At 45.9% G+C, this 21,498-nt stretch overlaps 1 protein-coding gene across 3 annotated transcripts in view; it reads right to left on the bottom strand.

Moving 5' to 3' along the window:
- The window catches only part of Trpc7 (transient receptor potential cation channel subfamily C member 7), a 116,076-nt gene that overhangs the window by 36,891 nt on the left and 57,687 nt on the right, over positions 1-21,498 (bottom strand). For 2 of the 3 annotated variants that reach the window (XM_055629456.1, XM_055629455.1), the window contains exons 4-5: positions 17,917-18,081; positions 9,328-9,544 (exon numbers count right to left, since the gene is read on the bottom strand). In XM_055629456.1, coding sequence (XP_055485431.1) covers positions 9,328-9,544; positions 17,917-18,081 — 382 coding nt within the window. The remainder of the gene's footprint in view (positions 1-9,327; positions 9,545-17,916; positions 18,082-21,498) is intronic. The other variant, XM_055629457.1, reaches the window with a different exon arrangement.

A 21,498-nucleotide genomic window follows, 5' to 3' on the forward strand; every position in this document is an offset into this window, starting at 1 on the left:
TGGCGCTGTGTTGTAGCTCCGCCTTAGGTCTTTTGCCCCAGCCTGCCAGTTAGATGTTTAGGGCCTGAGGGCCCAAGGGGTGAAGGATGCTTGGTACTCTCGATTCCTCCAGGCAAAGTTCCCATTCCTCAGGAATGTCTGGAGCTCAGAGAACAAGGTCATCAATAACTAAGAAAGGTGCCTGCCAGAGAAGGAGGCTAAGGCACCCCAGGAAGCCTCAGAGGGAAACCATGTCTTGATGGTTTGTAATTTCTGAGTAAAGTCGCAGTCTGTGGAGAGAGGGCTTGACAGACAGAAAGGCACTCTCTTACAGTCTGGCCTCCGTGGTACTGAGAAGGGCTTCTTTTTTGTTCTGAGATAGAAATAGGTACATCTCTTAAATAGTAAGAGGCTCCTTCTACTGTAACCCAGGGTCCCACATTTACCTATCTCCTTAAGTTAATTCCTCACCATTGGGTCAGCACACGGTGTTCCATGAACTCACAGGAGGGAAAATATCCCCAGAAGCACTGTACCTACCCATAATGTCTAAACCCTGTCTCGGTGTTGGCACTTTCAGAGTTTATTTGCTTGTCAGGCAGAAGGATGATATTACTAGTTTCCTAAGAAGTAATCTGTGTCTCTTTATCTTCTCTATTCTGACTACAGCAACCAGCAATTGTTTCCTTCTTGGTGCTCAGCATTTTACGTATACCACCTGACTCTTCATAATATGCTGACTGACAGCTAGGATAGTTATTTCCACTTTGAAAAGGAAACTCCAAAGGCACACAAGCAGCCCAGGCTCTTTGCTGTCCACCGTGCCATCTCTACCACGCCCTGCCTGAGGCACAAGCTTAGGCTGTCGAGTCAGAAATCATGCATTGACCAGATGTTGAGATCCAGGCACCAAGCTGGGTTAATCAGGATAATGAGATCCCTTTGCTATAGATATCTGCTTGCGACTTGGCAATACAGCTGCAGTCATAAAAATGGCACAGGGGCCGGCTTATGGAGACGCAGGGATTGAGGAGCCAACATGATAGCCAAGGGACTAAGCAGAATGCCTGCATGCTGTGTGTTTGTAGTCATGGGAAAGGGTGAATTTATGGAAGTGGGGAGACTAGGTTAAGGAATGGGAAACTAGCTAGGTGAAAGGGGAAGGGTGTTCCAAGTGACATGTGGGAGAGTAGGGCAGTATAGGGCAGTGGTTCTCGGCCTTCCCAATGCTGAGACCCTTTCATAATAAAGTTCGTCATGTTGTGGTGACCCCCAACCATAAAATTAGTTTTGTTGCTACTTCATAACTTAATTTTGCTACTGTTACGAATCATAATGTAAATAGTTTTGGAGATAGAGGTTTTTCCAAAGGGTCTCAACCCACAGGTGGGAACCCTGCTCTGGGAAACTGTAAGGTCCTCAAGTACCTGTGGGGGTTCAGGGTGAGGAGAGTCTTTCATAATCTAATGGACTCTCCTCCAGGCCTTGCTGAGAAGACTGAAGTCTACATCAAGCCCTTGGGCAGTCTCAGAACATGATGAACATGGCAGTAACGTGCCTGACTTGCTTGAAGAACCTTTGGTAAATCATCTCGGTGAGTATGTTCGGGCATCCTGTCTAAATATGCAAAGGCTCCATTAAAAGAGTGAATTTGTTAGGAACCGGGAGGAAATCATGGAAACAAGAGTGTTTGTTTTTCCTCTTGACTAACTGTGGAGGTGAGATTCCAGAGCTCAGACTCAGCTGTGCCTTGGAGGTTATAGTCCGGGTGGGTTGAAGTGAGAGAGCTGGTGTGAGAACAGAAGCCAGCCAGGAGAGAGCTTAAAGGTGAATGGGCCAGCCATGCCGGTTTCCTGACATGCAGTCCTGCTCCGTTCCTTGTTTTGGTATTTACATGTATTTTGCTGCAGTCTTGGCATTTGCATCTTGTCCCATCAATGGAGCTTTCAGTGCTGCTTGCAAGTATGGAAGAAGTGACAAGCCTGAAAACTTGTTTGGTCCTCAGGACCTACACATGGTAGAAGGAGAGAAATGACTCTTGCAAGCTGTCCTCTGACCCTCACATGTTCACGTGTCTGCCCTGCCATGAAAAAAATGAATAATAACTGTTCTGAAAAAAAAAGAAAAAAAGAAAAGCAATGCCAGGTTTTTCTGAGACTAGGGAGAGAAAGTCTTTCACGAAAAGATGAGAGGACCACGTATTAGGAAAGTTTCTTGTCTTCATGCCTCGTGGGGCTGGTTCTCTGAGGGGTATCTCTAGACACGCTCTTCAGCAGAATATCCTCTCAGCTCCCCAGCTGCCCACAGTCCCTGCTTTCATGTGAAGCCAGGCAACAGCTGTTGACTGTCCTCCGGCCTGGTCTGTGGTTCACTCTCCAGAGCTTCTGTTTGGCAGCTCTCTGGAGTTCATGGCCTACCAGCAAGTTTGGCCCTCCTTTTCAGTTGTGCCCCCCATGTTGTATTCTCATGGGTGCTACCCTCTCTCTCTGATGCTGTCTCCTTAGTCTCTATGGCTTTTACTCTCCCCAAAAGAACTTTCTTATATTTTGCTGGCAGCTTGGCATGGCTTTCCGAGTGACAGGAGAATGTCTTTCTGTCCACAGGACATCTTGCGGAAGAGGATTACTTTGCCCAGTAGGAGAAGCGTGGTGGGGAAGTAAGTTAGAGTACTGCTATGCCATGTGACCACTGAAAGAAATCACTGAGGAAACCAGATGGCCCTGTGGAGAGGAGGAGTCAGTGCACATTTATGTAGCTGCAGAAACACCAAGTCAGGTAGATGGTTTGGTCAATGTTTGGTGTTAGGGAGAAAGAGAAGGAGCTAGGAGGAGGAGGAAGGCTTGGGTTTCGGAGTAGGTCGATTTATAAAGGCCTCACTTGAAGGCCACCTTTGAGAGCCTGGGGGTCTGAGTCCATGGCAGACTGCTGGCCTCGTGGATTCTTCTCACACAAAGACCTGAACAGAAACTGACATGTATGAGCATGAAACACCTAGATCCCTGCAGGAAGAACAGCCTTGGAAAAGGCTCAGAGGCAGAAACATTCGGGAGAGCGGTGGGGCTGACATGGCGAGTGAGGTGGAAGATGGTGGCAGAGGAACAAGAAAGAGGGATTGGAGAGTTGAGCGCAACGTAGGCTGTTGTAACGGCACTGGCTGTCACTGTTAGGGAGATGGATAGCTGTGAGAGTTTTGAGGCATAGTGATAAGATGTGATTACAGGCTAAGTGGATTATAATCTCACTCCTGTGTTGATGCGTGGGAAGGGGAATGGGCAGAAGCAGGAGATCTAAATAAGACCCTTCACCTCCCCATGATTAAGACCTCCGTCCCTGAAAAAAGCAGGCAGACTGGACTTGTTCAAGCCCCAAGGTTCCCGTCACCTCTTGAGCCCTGTTTGGTGAGGGGGAATGATGGCTTGTGTCATTTTATAACCAGCTTGTCCTATACTACAGTTAACGCATCTGGTGTGTTGCTAGACAGGAGATTTGTGCATCTGTGTTGGCTGCTAGTTAAAGGCCTTCTTAGCTGTGACAGGGAACAGAAGTCTAAGGCCAGCAGCAGGAGATAATGCTACTTCATGCTCTTCTGTATGGCTGAGATGTTGGATTTCAAGGCATAACAGTGCAAAGAACCTTCTGTAGACAATTCCATCTGTCAAAGGCATTACTTCTGCAATAATTAAAGAGCTGCAGCAGGTACTTAGGGCAAGATTACACTAGTCATATTTATTGGTTTCTTTCCCCCTAATACCTGGCAAAGTGCTTGATACTTGATAAAATACTTAACATTTAGATGTATCTATTGAGAAGAAGTGATGGATTAGAAAATACCTGCCAAGATCATCAACACACTTCCATCACTGTACCAGCCATATGATTGCCTCACACCCTCAACTTGACCTTTGCTCCTGTTACAATGATGAGAACGCCCAGGCCCTGGACACGAACACCAGAGCCCAGCCCTTGTCATCTGCTTAGGAGCTTTGCTTCCAGATGGCCAGAGCATTTCATGCTCTGCCGGCGGCGCTCCCCGGCTCCTTACTCCCCGGCTCACCACTCTCTGGGTTTTCCTCTTCCTTTGCTAGACAGTGCCAAGCTTCCCAGATGACTGCCGGGGCCATGGCTTGATCCGTAGCTCATGTGTCCACTTTCAAAACCAGAGTGATACGATAATTTGCTTAAATATGCTGACGTGCTCAGATTTGTTTCCACCCCCCCTTCTCCTGCAAAGTTCAGAGGCACACAGTCGTTTACTACTTGACCTTTCCTCTTGTCTAATATACTCTGGGTCTCTCCAGATGATATAAATCTCTGCCCGCTGAAGAAGATTTATAATATATATCTCCAACTGGAGTCCTCATTTACCTCCCCTTATCCCTCCATAGGCTCCTTCCACCTCTTTCCCATTCCTAGTGAAGGACTCTCTTTCATGCCATTTATGCAAGTGATGACACTGGACATTGTCCCCAACAGTTCTTTTTCCCCACACCTCACATGTAGCACAGTAGTAAATATTGATTTTTACCCTCAAAGCATGACCTACTGTCTGTTCTCACTAACCCTTTGATATCCGACTTACAGCAGTGGCTTTGTAACTGCCACCCCGCTTCTGCTGTTGTCCTTCAGCCATCCGTCCTGAGTTCACCACTCTTGGGAAAGCAGAAGCCATGTAATGTCACCTCCATTAAAACCTGCAAAGGCTCTGCCCCATCGCTATCTCTCTTCTCCCTGAAAGGGAAGATCTCAGAAACGCTAGTTTGGAACATGTCCAGTTTGCTGTCAGATTAGGCTTTGGGGGACACTGTCCCTTCTGCTTAAATGTTTTCAGGCAACACAGTAGGGGATAAGACACCCTAGCTGCTTGGCTGCTCTGGTGGAGTCTGAAGACCTAAAAGGGAGAGGGAAGACACCTGCCTCCCTCTTAAAGAAGGTTGATTACTGCTCAGCTGTAGGAAGATCTAAAGGCATTAGTTTCCTTTTTTCTCTTACCCTCACATGGGAGGAGAGCTGGCCACGTGGCTGAGGAAGAAGATGGCTCTGAGCATGTGGCTGTAGGAACAGACTAATGGAGCAGAAGCTGCCCCGGGAGTCAGCAGATTGGCAAGCGATTGTCTTTATGTGGGTCTTAAAGGTACTAGAATTAGGGTAGCTCAGAATCTGCCCTGCACAGTGCTCACAGCTTAAAAATAAATCATAGTGTCTCTGTGTCAACCATTGGGTAACTAGCTGGTTAAAGAAAACTGCTGTTGTGATAATTTCCTGTATTAATTAATACAGAAAGAATAATTTTTCTTTCTCTCCATCTCTCTTAGTCTGTCTCCTTACTCCGCTCTCTCCCTCTCCCTTTTCCTCTTTCTCCCTCAGATAGATCCTTCCTCCATAGCCCAAGAGGACCTCACATTGGTGAGTCTCGTGCCTCAGCCTCCCAAGCTGCAAAGATTACAAGCATATGCTACCATGCCTGTCCTCTTTAGCTTTGATAAATGTTTCTGGTTCTGCTTTAGAGACTGTGTGTTGATTTCTGTTCTCAGAATCTAAATAAAATGAAGAAGCATTTGCAGACATTAGAAAGAGGTAGCACAGGAGTATATGGCCCCTGAGTAAAGGTAATCCAGTGGGAAGGCCTATCCCCCATCTTCGGTGCTCAGGAAGGAGTTCAGAGCATGGCCACAGGTCATTGGCTGAAGAGGGAGGAGTGATTAGATGTCATGTGGCTGAGCAACAGGGGGCAGGGGGCTGTGCAAGCCTGAAAGCATACCCTCAAGCACAGACGTGTAAAAGGAACAAAGCCACGAACACATGGAGTGGAATTCCACGTACAACAGTCACAGAACTGGGTGGGGAGACTTTTGAGCTGTGATCCCCCAGAACTGAAAGGTATTGTTGACACCTGAGTCCTCCAGTAAAGACCCCACTCCCTTAGTGAGTTCTATAGCACAGAAATAGAGTCCTTATAAGTAAACAGTTCTTATGGGAAAGCTTTCTAGAGAGGTACTCTAAGAAAACTATGCAAAAGCTTAATACTCTATCTGCATAAGGCCACTCTTTAAAAGGAAGGCCACTGCTGTGGTTTGATGATGGCCTGTCCCTATCAAAACTGAGGGGCAGCTGTGTGCCACTGTTGGGAGTTTGGGCCCATCAGAGGTGGTTGGGTTATGGGTGTGGATTAGTATTTCCCTTGCGCCAGTGGCTCCTTGCACCTGTGGAGGAACAGGAAGGAACAGGAGGAACAGGAATAGGAAGGGAGCACCCCGTGAGGTGAAGCAGCCTCTAGTGTCTTCTTTCAAGCTCTTGGCTTTGTCCTCCCACATTAGGGAGTCATCGTCAGTTTCATGCACTGCACTCTCCCTTTCCCTCTTCCTGTGTTGTTTTGAAGCAAGGTCAGGGATCATAAAGTCACATGCTTGGCTTTGTCCCCCACATTCCACCACAAGGTCCTTGTCAGATGCAGCTGTGCTATCTAAGGGATACCCTGCACAACCTAGAGTCAAAATAACCCTCTTTGCTTCATGGGTCACCCAGCTTTAGTTTTTCTGTTACAGCAACAGGAATGGACTCAGACAACAGAACTCAGATGTTCTTTACATAATATGTGACATATTCATCGATCCGTATTGATAAATGTCAGTTTATAGGAGAAAGATTAGCCACTGGAAATCACACAAAAATGACAGGATTTATAAAGTACCATAAATACATAAAATAAATTCAAGGATTTACAGGAAAATGCAAGCACATTGAGGAAGGAAATGAGAGAGATAAAAATATAAAAAGAATTGAGAAATATGAAAAGGATATAAATTTCATGAGTTGAAAAGTATATCTAAAATGAGAAAATTCAGTGGGATTAAAATTCACAGGCATGGCAAACAAAACTGTAATATGAAGCAGAGACGGTGAGGAACTGAAAAGAAGAAAACAAGACTTTACTGTTTTGCAATTCTCTACATTGCCCTGGCTGGACTGCCACTCGTTTTGGAGACCAGAAATCTACCTGCTTATGCCTCCCCAGTGCTGGGACCAAGGTGTGCACCACCATACCTGGCAACAATACAGAGTTGTGTTTTTTTGTTTGTTTGTTTGTTTTTTTTTTTTTTTTTTTTTTTACAGATGAAATGTTTGTGTTCCCTGACCTTGCTTCATAATAACACAGGGCTAAGAAAGAGGGGAAGGGGCCAGACTGGCCATGGATCCCTAATAATTGAAGGCGAGAGACAGACGCATGGGGTTCATTCTGTTCCTCTCTTGAGTTTTGTATTTTTAAAAGCTGTAATAAGCATGTTTACCCCCCACCCCCGTAGTAAGAAATCGAAGTCTTTTTTTCCCTGTATTAAACTAGGCAAGAAAGAGGCCGCAGCGAGTGGCTTCTGATCTCTCCAGCACTTCAGCTGTGCAAGTCCTGATGCCAGATGCGCAGAAAGGGGAACCAAGTTGTGTGAGTTAGAGACACGCTGTCTGGAGCTGAATCTCTCCCATCACGCCTTTGCTGCGACACCTAGGATGAACCGTGAGAGGCCCAGGAGGAAGTCATGGCTTAGGGGGCTTGGCTTATAGTAACTATTCATTTAAGGGAAGGGATCTTGCACTCACTATAGACTGGGGTACAGGCAGGAAAGTGGGGCGAGTGAAAGACTTGCACTGAAAACAGTTTAAATTCTTACTCAGAAACTCAGTGTGTGAAAGTGTTTGATTTTGTTAAACCAAGGGAATGACTGGGGGAGACCTAGGACAGATTCTGAAACTTGAAAGGCCATAGACCTAACCCATACCGGGGGTCAGTGTCTCTTCTCAGCTTTAGTGGCACTAACCTGACTAAGCAGTTCTTTGGCCACAGATGGCGTTCTGTCCTAACTGCCCCAGGTCAAAACATTCTCATGATCACCACTTGGCTACTTTGTGGTCCAGTGTAGGGTCCATTTTTCTGCTAGTCCTCAGCTTGGGCACCCATGATGCTCTGATGGTTTGTCTCTTGGGCTGCATGTCAGTACAGGCCGTGCTGAGTATTATATATATGTGTGTGTGTGTGTGTATATGGTTGTGATTTTGCTGTTTAATGGCACAAACACTTTGATCTTGAATACTTTTTTGACTTAATGCTTCTAAATATAACAATTATATGAATACTATTTGCCAAGAAAGGAAAAATCTCGGTGAATACAGTTAAACTAATTTACTTAATTGATCAACTATTGTTACTGCATACACTTAAATTTCAGGTCTTTTAAAACTTCTATTTCACTAAAAATATCCCCATTAAATCCAGATCTCTGCAGTGTAAAGGTTACAGTTTATTCATAAGGTTTTGCTTCTTATAGTATTGGTGATAGATTTGGCTAGTTTTCATTTTTTTTTTTTCTGAGGGTTTTTTTTCCTATTGAGCAATTTGCAGTTTTCAGTATTAGAAAAAGAAATCAATAGCATTTTCTACACTAAATTTTAGCCATTTCCAGTTTTGTTTTATTTTTCTTCTGAGCTAATCAGTGGGGGAGGGGACATCATGAGTCATTTCCTAGGAAATTGTGACAAACCTTGGCAGCGCAAAAGATCACAGATACGAATTCACAACTCTTTACCACACTGATTTAAACAAATAACACACGTTACTCTCTGTATTGTTTCATTTTTCGGAGGAGGGGTCAACTTGACATAAGCCAGAGTCATCTGGGAAGAGAGAACGTCAGTTGAGAAAATGTCTTCACTGCACTGGACTGGGGGCAAATCTGTGGAGCATTTTCCTGATTAATAGCTGATGCGGGAGGTGCCAGCACACCATGGGCAGTGCTACCTCTGGGCCGATGGTCCTGCCTTGTGTAAGCAAACCAGGCTAGTAACGCAGGAAGCAGCACTCCTCCAAGGCTCTTGCTTCAGTTTCTGCCTCCAGCTTCCTGCCATTCTTTCCCACACTGACTTTCCTCAGGATACTTTCCTCCCTGCTTTTGGTCAAGATCTTTATCATGGCAGCAGAAACGTAACCAAGACACTCCCCAAATTTCAGGTAATATTTGCTATACAAATCCTACGTATCTGGATTAACACAAGTGGCCTGTAAGCTATGAAAATTTACCCTCCTGAGAACAGGCTTGCACTAAGGCTTGTAGGGAACTAAGTGATGGGCAGTTTGCCAGGCAAAACCACTTTATAGTCACATTTAGAACATCTGTATGGAAGAGTACCTAGTGGCTATACACCCCCCAAACATTTCCTTTTAAAATTGGGGTTTATATTGCCTCTTGTCCACTGTCTTGACTTTTGTGTTGGTCATTGCATCAGCCAAGAGTTTACACAGAGGCAGAGGGGGAGTGTGGAAGTCGGTGTTGGGGGAGGGGAAAGACAGAGCATCTAACTTACCGAGCACCCACTTCATGATGAGCATCTCCGTCCAGGAGAACTGCGTGGTTTTCACTCGGAAGATCTGTTTCGGGTAGTCTGTGAAGGTCTCATTGGGCAGAGTCTTAACACCTTCGAACCGGTCAGACGCATTCACAACCAACAGTCCCAGAAATATGGTGAAAGACACTGCGTGGGCTACAAATTTCATGAACGGGCTCCGCAGGGTTCGTCCTAGCTGGAGACAAAGTGTGTACAAGATGTGTCAAAACCATAGCTCGGGTAGGTACAGGGGCTCTGTAACACACTGCTTTATCTCATAAAACCACAATTTAACTAGAGAATCTCCCATCTCAGACAGAGACTGGAAAGAACACAGACATTTTCTCTTGTACTTTAATGTGAGTGGCTGTTTAACCAAATCTCTGTTCTACTGACTTCAAAGGTTTTTTTCTTTTGTGTTTATAAGCCCCGGGGAGGGGCTAATGGAATAGAACAGACATATAATCAAGTTTCATCTGTTGATATCGGTACCCTCAGCCTCGTGGATGTGATTTGACAGCCTTCCAATGTGAGGAAACGGTATCTCAGTAGAACTTAGAGCTTGAACTTGTGTGTTACCATCTTTCTTGTATCTTGATAAGCTTACACAGAGCCACATGATCCCTGATGTTACTTTAGCTGCACTTCCAGAAAATTCGACATGTCTTGATATTTATATGTTTGCATTGTTTCTTTTTGATTCCTTTCAATTCAGGGATTACTTGCTTTGTAGTCACATGGGACTTTTTTTTTTCTTCCTTTAAATAAAAAATTCTAGGGTAGTGCATTAGAGTCACCATTTCAAGGCTAGTGAAAACCTGTCTCAAAAACATAATTTTACAGCAGCATGCTTACAGAACACAGACTTCGTGCTACTGTTTTAAAATTCACTGGTTTCTCTGTATGGCCTCTTAATTGGTGTGGTGGTTCCCAGTGAGTCTAGAATGACCCAGAATTCACCTGCCTTCCTGGGGAGAAAGCATTCATGGCATCTTCTTTGTCCAATAACACTGTAGCTAAAGGTCATTATGCTGATGAGATCACACGTGTCCCTGTTAGGTAACTGTTGTCACTCTCACCATGTCTGACCCTCCTACCCCCTTCCCAGGAATACTGAGAAGAAGGGGAAGCAACCCAGATCCTTCTCCGGGTGGATTCAGTTAGGACCAGTGCTGATTAACTGATGTTCACGTGACCTCACTCAGGAGGTCCCCAAAGGGCAGCGTCACCTGGGGGACTGAGTATTGGCCTGACTGAACACCAGCCACTGGGTGAGGCTCCCTGGGTTAGAGCTGTGTTCAGCACGTTTGCACGTCAGACAGCTTGATGATGTTCTTTCTCAGGTGTCTCAGTTACTCACCACCCCCTGTTCTAGCTGTCAGAGTAACATGATTCAGAGTTGTTGTGATGTCATGAAAAATGTTTATCAGAATTTTATGCACAGCTGGGAGGAGTTCCTGACCACACTGAAAGCCAGTGGCGTGCCCATATGTAGTACTGTAAGACACAGTAGGAGCGACTTCAGAGGTATGAGGAGATGTTTGTCTGACCATCATAGGCTCACAAACATCTTACAAATAACATTTCTTTATACTTTAATGCTTTAAGTTATTTTAAATATAACTGCATTTATTGACTTTATGGTATGTTTGATAATAGGTAAATATACTAATTTGATAATGCAGATTAGAAGGAATAACACAATATCTCACTTGAATTCAGTAGAATCAAGCTGTATCTGAATTAAGCCATGTTGCATTTTGATTTGTTACATATCAGGCATCCAGCTTGAAGTTTTCAACATTGTAGCTAAGGAGAATTTCCACCTTGGAGACTCATTTTCCAACCATCTGACCTTGGACATTTTTCTGTATCCAAGGGACATCCTTAAGCAGCCTTCGCAGTGTTCTTAAGGAGTCATCATATTGTGTCTTGTCGCTCTCTGAGTTTCCATAAGCAACAAGGGAAGGTAGTGACTTCTGGGAGAGCAGGCACTGGGGAGCAGACATGGGGTACCAGATCTGTGTCTTCCAGAAGGTCCATCAAAGAAAGACACAGCTCTTAGAGGACTGCTGGCCAGTTTTCCTGTGGGTTCTATATGGGCTCTCCCCCTGATGAGCCCTGTTGATAATATGGGTTAGGGTTGTCTCCATCGTCTCACCCAGGCAAGGCACCTAACTCTCATTGTGTGTGTGTGTGTGTGTGTGTGTGTGTGACTAGACCCTGCTGGCTGTAGAGTCCCTTCCTGTAGGAGACCTTCCTGTAGGAGACTGATGTTCTCTGTAACCTTTTTCAGAGTATTATATTCTAGCAGAAGATGAGCCTGTTAAAATGATTGTCTACTGCAAAATGCAACAAGAGTAAACCTCCGACAACACCCTGCACTGGTTTGGAAGGCGACCCTCATGTCGATATTTCCTTGATATAGGCAGGAGGGAGGGGGGAGGAGGCGAGGGATTGGTGGTTCATCTTCTCAACTTGAAAGCTTCCCTGTGGGTAAATCACTGGCAGATGAGACCCAGACATTCAGTGGCCCTTTTCCTTCTTCTTCCTCCTCCTCTTCTACCTGCTTCTCCCACCTCTTTTCTCTTTTTCCTCAACTCTCTCTTTTTTTTGACAGGCTGGCCTCAACCTCATGACAGTCTTCTGCCTCAAGTACTGGGGTTATAAGTGTTTGCCACTGCACAGTTCCGGGAAGGGAGAGAGAGAATGTGTGTGAGAGTATGTATGAGAGTGAGTGTACATGTGCGTGAGTATGTATGTATGTGTTCCTGTGCAGCAGAGTGTGTATGTGTGACTGTGTGAGTTTGTGAGAGTCTGCATGTATGTGTTTATATTCGTGTCAGTATGTGTTTATCTGTGTGTGAGTGTGTGTGTTGGAAATTTTCTGTTTTACCCACAAAGACAATTTCTGAAGCAGATTACCCCAGGGAAGGACTGTTTTCCACAAGCCTACTCCATGAGCCAAGAAAATACAAAAGACCAAGCAGTCAGATCTCTCAGTCTAGAACTGCTAGAGCCCAGTCAAGGTTACAGCTTCAGGCCTGAAGCTGCTGGAGCTCGGGAGGTGTGCCACAGTCTGCTCTGCCTGCTGTGTACGGCCTGAGTCTAGAAATGCACATCACTACTGAGGTCTTGTGACGGGGAACCGGGGAACCGAGGCAGTTGTGAGCCTGTTTTGGTACTTGGAAAGATGAGACGGGAACACTGGGAGTTTGGGAACTCCATAGGAGTTCCAGGCAAGCCCTGGAGTAGACCTTGAACTAAGACACAATCAAGGGTTGGAGAGGTGGCTCGGTGGCTTAGAGCTCTTGCTGCTCCTACAGGGGACCTGAGCTTGGCTCTCAGCACCCACGCTTACAACCAACCTGTAGCCCCAGCTGCAAGGGAAACAGTGCCCTCTGCTGGCTCTTGTGCCCAAATGGTGGTCATTCACAGGGACATACATATGAACACATTTAAAAACAATGTAAAAGCAACAAAATCCCAACAGAAAAAGCCTAACCTAGGGCTCAGGTAGTTTTCTTATGGTAGTGGATTATTTTAGGAGTGTGAAGTCAGGACATTTTCATCTTACAGTGTGAGGCTGCCTTTCACTTAGGGCCAAGGAACTAGGTAAGAACTAGGTAATGGTGGATGTTACAAGGCTGGGATAATGAGCAAGGGAACAGGCAGTGTTTGGCCTGTGGAAAGTTTGATTTCTCTTTTCTAGAAAAGTCTTAAAGCCTCTAGATATCTGATTCAAGTCCATTTCAAGTTTATCTGGCACCTAAGATGTGCACAGGAGGCACTGGGGGTTGGCATGTAGCTGGACCTGGAACTATGTGTAGACACAGATGCTGATGCCATAACTCTGGGCAAATCTCTTGATCTACAGACACTCAGTTTTAATCATCATGCCACAGATTTTTGGCAATTGACTTGATTGATGTCTCTGCTTCTCTAAAATGGGAATGAAAAGATGACTATCGGTCTGTAGTTAACATAAGCGATGATTGATGTCATATCCACAAAATAGCACCTGGTCTGTAGGCAATTCTCTGTCTATGGCACTGGGGGTCAGGTATGTGCCTTAGTGGGAAGCCTAAGAAACGGGGCTGATTCTTTAGAAAAATAGCTTTAGATTTGTTTATTTTTAGTACACGAGTGTTTGCCTCCATATATGTCTGTACAGCATGCGAGCCTGGAGCTCTCAGAGGTCAGAAGAGAGTGTTGTACCCCTTGGAGCTGGACCTGCCATGTGGAACTGGGACTTGAACTCTAGTCCTCTACAATAGTGACCAGTGCTCTTAACACATCTCTCCAGCCCCTTGGCAGGCATGCATGCAAGCGTTCACAAGGGCCCACACAGGGTCTTTGCATCTGCCATATGCCTGTTTGGTGTGCGAGATTTGTGGACATGTGAGGAGAGAGACCAAACAGCCCTCAAGTTGAGCCTTCTGCTAAGGGCTGCTCATTTCCTAGTGGGGAGAGACACCAGTTAAAAATGATGGTAAAAATACGTAAAGAGTAATAGTGCGGGGTTCACACTGTCCTCAGCAACAGTGCGACCAGCCTGTTGACACACTGTCCCAGCAGGGTGCCTACTGCCCTGGGACTTGGTGGCAGAAGTCTAAGAGGAGCACTCACTGGTCAGGGGACACAAATGTTCCTTCCATTGCTGTGACTGGAAAATTGCATTATCATTTTCCATAGTCTAGGCTTGCTCTCTGGTAGAAGCTAAAGCAGGAGAGAAGAGCCCTTTGGACTTTCTGTTCTCTTCTGCTTGGTGCCTGGACTGTGTGTTTCTAATCACAAGCTTTGGTTCAGCAAAGCTGAACTCCTTGAAAGCTGCTGACTCACCCACACCATTCTCACTAGATGTGGGTTTGGGGTGGGAGAGGGGAGGGCGACAAAGGCTTGGCTATTCTTCCCAACAGGAGTTATGTGGCAGGAAGGATTGGTAGACTGTACACTGCAAAGATAGCAGGTTGGATTCTACACTTGTTTACGTTTCCCTGTCTGGTGTCTGCAGTAACTGACCAGTGAAGATTAATGGATGATGGAAGAAGCGGTTTTTCCTGTCATACTTTTAACTGTTCTGCGCAGTGCCACAATGCTGACTTCTGCTTGATTCTACCTGCTGATGAGACACTGCCTGAGATTTTAGTAGGCTTACACCTAGCTTAGCACAAAGGAGGAAAGCTGGCTAATCAGCCGCGAAGGCCTTGGGCACAGGAGCCCTTCCTGGGAGGATAAAGATGCTAAGAAATGATTTAAACCAAAGCCTCCATTTTTAAGAACTCATTGGCTTCACACTGGCCTTCCTGGCCCTGCCCGTGTTCGTGATGGCAGTGAGGAACGATGAACAAAATCTGTATTATTTTTTCTTGATCCAGGAAAGCATGTCCCAAGCCCGTCTACCCTTGCCCTCAGCTGTACACACCTGTTGCTTGCTAATGCTCTTTAGATGACAACTTAGTGAGCTGAGCTTCTCTTCATACGCCTGGCTGTGTAATCTCTTTATGTAACTCTCTTTCTCAGAAACCCCCACACTTAAAATACAATAGTAGAAAAACAGGCTTAGGAGTTCAACAGAAAGGTAGTAATGAGTTCATCTTAGAAGGCCAATCCATCAGGCCAATCTCAGTGTTAGTGACTGTCCCCCTCTTAGGACAGCTGGTAGCCGCTGTAGGAGGAAGAGGTACCATTAGGCTGGAAAAAGAACTTCCTGACAGTCACTAGATGCTGATGGACAGGGGCCCATTGATGAGGTTTAGCAGTGACAGCTTACAAGTCTGTTTACAAACAAACATGTCGGTCTGATGTCTCATCTGGGCATTCGATAATGTCGTTGGAACATGGAATTCTTGGAATGGCACTGTGCTCTTCACGAGACTGCAGGGACAACCCGCAAGGCACTGACCTCACTAGAAGGTCAGCCTTCTACATTCCTCCTCAGCGCTCTCCTCCTGGGAGCTTCAGGAGCCCCCAGAGAGGGCTGGCTTTGTCACACAAAAGATTTGACCTCTCTGTAATACCCAGCAACATCTCTGCCAAACTTGAAAAGATTTTTTTTTTCTGAGTGGTTAAAGGAAAGACTAAAAATATCTCAACTCTTTTATCTGTCCCTTCGCTGCCTCAAAGCAAGTTTGACAAGCTCTTTAATGAGGGTCTCTTCCTTGTAATGAGCGGCACCGCTCATAGTCATCCCCTGAAACCTGCTCAGCCTGACAATCATCTGCTCCTCGTGCTCCCTGGTTGCTCACCGTGCTCCCTGAGTTGCATTCAGGCTTGGAGTCCAATAACATGCTGGCGACAAGTGGCTTAAGAATCAGCTTCTGTTTAGCTTGCACGATTTACTTCTTCTTCTTTCTTTTTTTTTTTGCTGAAAAAGTGTGGAGCTTCAAATGCCAATCACGTTTTTGAAAGGACTAAAGGAAGCCCCACTCAAGGGCTAAATCATCCTGCACTAATTTCCTTCATATGTTCCAGAAGATTACTATAGCTCTGACCTCTATACCTATGTGTTAGCTTTTTGGATTCACTGGGCCAAGCAATCCCAGAATGCTCTCCCCATTTTTTCATTACAGCTTTTTTTTTTTTGGGGGGGGGGGCAGGGTTGAGCATGTATGTTATTTGCTGGTACCTACCACAAGTTTAAGAAGTAGAATCTTTCCCAAGGCACTGGGCAGACAGAAGTGCACTGGTTTGCTGCTATTGGTTAGACCTGGGCTAGCCTGGGCTATGACAGCCTCCTGGAAGCTGTCGTAGTGTGTGTGTGTGTGTGTGTGTGTGTGTGTGTGTGTGTGTGTGTGTGTGTTGGGTGTGTGGCTGGCTGGTAGCAGTTTCTTCATCATGCTGTTATTCTAATGACTGAATTCCCTAGGGTGTGCTTCAAGGCCCAGAAAAAGTAAAGGTAAATGTTCCTGGCCACATAGGTTCTCTCTGTTTCTGTCTGTCTTTGTCTCTGCGTTTCTGTCTCTGTGTCCTTCTCTCTCTCTCTCTCTCTCTCTCTCTCTCTCTCTCTCTGTGTGTGTGTGTGTGTGTGTGTGTGTGTGTGGTTCAATTCCACAACAAACTACTTGGTTGAAGCCTCAAGATATGTTTCTGAAACCTATGGCCAGCAACAATCAAGCTTGAGTCTAATTACTTTATCTGTGACATATTTAAACTCATTTAAAAATATAAAAGGACACAAAACAAAACAAACCCACCTGGCCTTCCTTACATATAGATTATCTGGAGAATTTTGACTTAAAAGTCCATGAGACAAGACTGCCATAGAAACAAAACTCTCAAGAGATGCTAAGGCCAGATGCAGGGTCTTGGGGTTCTTTATCCACAGTGGAGTGTGCTCCCTCTCTGGGACTGCTTACCTATGCTGAGACACTGGGTTCCTTGCCTGGCTGCTTTGGTGGCTGTGGCCACCTGAGTTTGTGGACCTCCCCACTAGTAGAATTGACATGAGGTTGGTCTCAATGGCAAGCAGCCCTGTGTTAACTGATCAAATGGCCCATGCAGCCAGTCTTCCTGCAGACATGCTCTTCTCCAGTGAACACTGCTCTCCCATGCTTAATTCCTTTCAAATGTGTCACTAGATAAATGTAGTTTGGGAGCCTAAAGTCAGTCTTAACTCCATGGAACAGGTTTCAAGGCCTCCTAATGATTTGGTCTTTGGGGCACCAACTCTTCCTGGAGGAGGGGTACCGGCCCTTTTTGGGCCTAATGGCTGGGCACGAGGAAGGTGGAACCCACAGCAGCACGGGTGCCAGGGTGCCTCAGGTCTACTCTTCTTTCCATCCCTGACTGTCTGGTATTCTTCCTTAGGCAACAATTCAGCCCTATACTTTCTGGATGCTTCTTCTTTTCTCCCCTTTCTTCTTGATGCCTATTTAGTTGGCCACATGGACCATAACCTGTTGATGGAGGCTAGGATGTTGTAAGGAGTTATCTGCAGGGCCTAGCCTGAGCTGTGCTCAACACACCCTCTGGTTCTTCCTTGTCTCTGAACTACTTCCTGAAGCACATGAGTTACAGTGTAATCAGGAGTGACATGAGCTATCCCAAGAAGAAGCTGAGAAAGTTCTCTGGGAGCAATGACTGTTTCTACACCATGATGAAAATTAGTGTACCTTGAGCTTGGAGGACACTCCACACACTCTAGATCCTAGAGGAGGGCGCCTGTATTTTCTATTCTGTTTATCCATTTAGAGATGTATCACATGTTTAAAATCTCATCACCCTCCTTTCTCTTTAAAAATTGGTAATTAAAAACAGTACTTGAGGTTTTCCCCTTTTTGTGGATCTTCTATGTTTGCTTGGTGTACCAAAACTTTACTCCCTCCCTTCCTTCCTCCCTCCATCCCTACCTCCCTCCCTTCCTCCCTTCTTTTCTTTTCATTTTTCTTTGTGATGCTGGGGCTCAAACCCAGAGCCTTATGGGTGTGCCAGGCAAGTGCCTTAGCCAGCTCCAGCTCCAATGTAATACTTGAATAACACAGAAAAAGATCCTCTGCTGACCTGAAGGAGACACTAAGAGAGGAGAAGAGATAACTGCAAATGACATGCACCTTAAGCAGTCTGTACCTTGCTGCACGGAGCAATCCAATAGGCTATGGCGAGAAAAGGGAGGCCTATGGAGACTCCAAACACAGCCAGGAATTTCACAGCGATAGACTGTTGACGTAAGCCTGAGAGATTTTCATACCACATGGTAAGCAATTGCTGCTGACAGTTAGGGTGAGCAACGAACTGTAAAAACAAAACAAAAACAAAAACAAAATGCAAACAGGAAAATGGTGTCATAGCACTTGAACAGTACACATCCCCAGAGGAGCGTTGGAGCCAGAGAAGCTGTGGCAAGTACCAGAGGGCAGGAACAGGGATGGGCTGGACTTCTGACCCAGGGATGCTGAGGCTGAGGCCAGAGCCTCCCCAGAATGTCTTAATTGTTGCTTCAACCAGAAGGCTCAGAGAAGCCCCAGACTTAGGAAGGCACAGCTTGAGGGTAAATCCAGGCTGGTCAGGTGGTCAGGGAGAATTATCTCTGCAGAGAGCTCATCAGGAAGCAACACAGAGGAACACATAAATCACTAATAGGGTTTGGGAGTAAGAATTTTGAGTTTGAATTGTATTTTATTATTTGTAACCAAGTGCCTCAGTATTCTCACAGGCAAAACTGAGTTTATCATACTGTTTTGGGGGATTAAGTTAGGGATTATGTTTCCTATGCTGCTGAGGAAAATGCTTGCCTCGTCTCCAGAAATGTTAGTGGAACCGTACAGTGCTTCCTCGCTGGACTCTGTGTTGGGTGGGGGCCTGTAGAGTGCTTTTGGGTTGGAACACGGACACAGTGTGCCTCTATGTGGGGCCTTCGGGGACATCAGTTACCTCTCTCAACATGACTTCCTTGTCCTCCTCCTCCTCCTCCTGGAACTGTCAGTTCTAATAGTTAAGTCACAAAAGAACCTCTTGTGGCCATTTTCTCCCCACTTGGCAAAGCTATTGGACCCTGGGGTTTTCGTCTCTCAGCGGTGCACTTAGCAGGAAGTCTACATCAACTACTCTCTTCTACTGCATAAACTCGTTCTCCACATAAGCCAGTTGAAAAGAGGAAAAACCAGAGTGAAGATGTGCAGAAAGGGGCTGTCATGGCCCCTCTCCCTGTCTGTGGCCTTCCTGCACCCTGACCACATGTGCAGAGAGACATTTTTGTAGACAAAATTCCTTATTCTGCTTGATCTGCCACATTGGCCTGAGTGACTGTAACCAAAACCATCCTTTTTCCATGGACAGTTGTTGCTACCTGGCCATCTATTTAGATGATCCTGGTCATTCCCAGAAGAAACTGATAATAAGCAATATTTAAGCTAAGAAAACTGTGGGAATAAAGTTTAAATTTGAGAAAATTTGATGCACTCATCTATTTTTCTCCATGGCAGAAGGAAGGTGTTATTAGCTTTTGGCAGGCCTGTCCTTTGGCCCTGCTGAAGATTTGCAAGGGATAGAGAGGACAGACTGGGCATCTTTCACAAGCTTTCCCACTGCTCAGTCCAAGCATTTTGTGCCCATTTCCCTCCCATTGGCCTCACTGGGTACTGAGGGAACATGTACTCTTAGAGATGCAAAACATCCCCTTTTCACTGTGAGAGCAATATAAATAAAGCCATTGGGAATTCTCAGTGCAGATGGCAGCATGCTCACATCTCCATCACTGGGAGCTTACAATATCAACAGATCATCTGTGAGGACACTGGCAATGATTGATTGACCCCCATGCTACTGCTACGTGAATAGTAGATGCAGCGAGGCGTTCTTGTAGTATGATTAGATTCAGCAACTATTGTGGTAGGGGTTCTCCTTGGCAGAGGGAGGAACCCCTGAGCCAGCAAGTGCTATGGTACCCTTGGCCCCTTTCCTCACTGCTAAGGGCAACAAGTGACAGGAAATCGTGCAGTGCTTGCTGGAATTCCCGGTGTAGCATCGGACTAGCATGGGTCTAGAGTGGAAATGGACTCCACCTTTGAGGGGGGCTGAAATGGTGCTGCTCTGGAGATTGAGGCTGAACAGTAGGTGGGATTTAAGGCCATGAACATGTAGAGGTGGCCATCTTGACTCCCCTATGGATTTCTGTGTTGTTGCTGCCCTGGAAGGCTCCCACTATGGTCACAGTATTGGCTTGTGGAGAGAGTCTACTCCAAGGTTCCTGTGATTCCAGCAGGGTTCTGAGAGAGAATGAGTGGGAACCATTCCTCTTTATGCTCCCTTGCTCACCTAAGAGGAAGACAGTTGGCCTCAACTAAAAGCTACCCTGGGACTGTTTGTCCTTGATTAGACCTTTGCTGATTTTTCACAGGCGCATTAATTTTCCCATGCTAAAGCAACCTTGCTTCAGATTTGCTATTTATCTGTAGATAGGCTTTATAATCTGCTCCCAGTAATTTGACAGCAGCTAACAGCTGAAGCCAAATGAATTTTGCCTGTCTGTGGGCACTTTTCTATAGTCGTGGCAGGCCTCGGAAGACAACTTGATGACACACAGGTCAGTGCGTATCAATTACTTTTTCCTCTGTTATTCAAAAGCACAGAAAAATATCTTCCCTGATCCAAGGAAGGTAAGAGTAAGAAGTGACATTCACCTTCAGGACACAGAGAGAATCTGTGCCAGGACACATAACCAAGGAACGAAGGCAGGAAGGGTTTGGGTTGGGAGGAGACGCTTCAAAAGCAAGGTCGGAGAGGAGCCATGAAGCAAAGCCCACAGCTAGAACAGGATGGAACTCAGAAAATTAGTGGTGTCTTGGGCTTGCTTCCTCTGTCATCTAGTTCACAGCTGAAGGGCTGATCAAAAGATGTTAGTCCTAAGAGCTTTGCCTGAGCCATTCCTGCCCCCAAGCCATTCTGGACTAGAGCATGGCTTGCTTGCTCTTAGGAAAACCCTTCAGGGGAAGAGCTGATGGGATTGCCTTGACTTTTCTAGCGATGTGATTTCCATTCTACAGAATGGTGAGTCTCTAATGAGCTGGAGTTGAGTGTGTTAGGGTGGGTTTACATGAGGCCAAGCAGTGGAATCCAGCCAGATCTGTAATTGGAGTTCAGCGAGCGGAGGGAGCAAACTTAGACTGCAGGAAGGTTAGACGTGATACTGAGAACAAGCTCTCTACAATGGACAGGAGACTGGGGTTCACCAGCCTGGGCCACAGGACCCCAAGATCGCAAAAGACCAGATGTGATGGTTCTAGTTCTCAGCTCCATCCTGAGCCAATTATCCTGTTGGAAGGCACGCAACCAAACCCACCTGCACCACATTCAGGGTTAATGTAATGTTTGCATCCAAAGCTAGATTCTGCTAAACGCCTCATTTAAACGCCACCCCTCAGGTGCTGCTGACGTGAGAGGACTGTGTGGGTAGCTCGCAGGGACTCCTGGCATATTGGCTAAACCTTGACCCTTGCTCTGGTTTTAATTATCCCATGGGCTACTTTTCGTTCACACCTCAAAGGAAAATCCTCTCCCTCATTCGCTTCCCTGCTTTAAATTCACCCATGAGGAAATGTCTGGTGTTTAAAAATAATAGTTGTAGAGGAGCTGGAAGAATTATTTCACTACCTATTAAATATTTAGGGGGCTCGTGGGGGACTTCTGGGATCTGGACTCCAGTGGTCCAGA

This window comes from Psammomys obesus, unplaced genomic scaffold, assembly GCF_907164565.1.
Source record: "Psammomys obesus unplaced genomic scaffold, mPsaObe1.curated_primary_1811, whole genome shotgun sequence".
Lineage (NCBI taxonomy): Eukaryota > Metazoa > Chordata > Mammalia > Rodentia > Muridae > Psammomys > Psammomys obesus.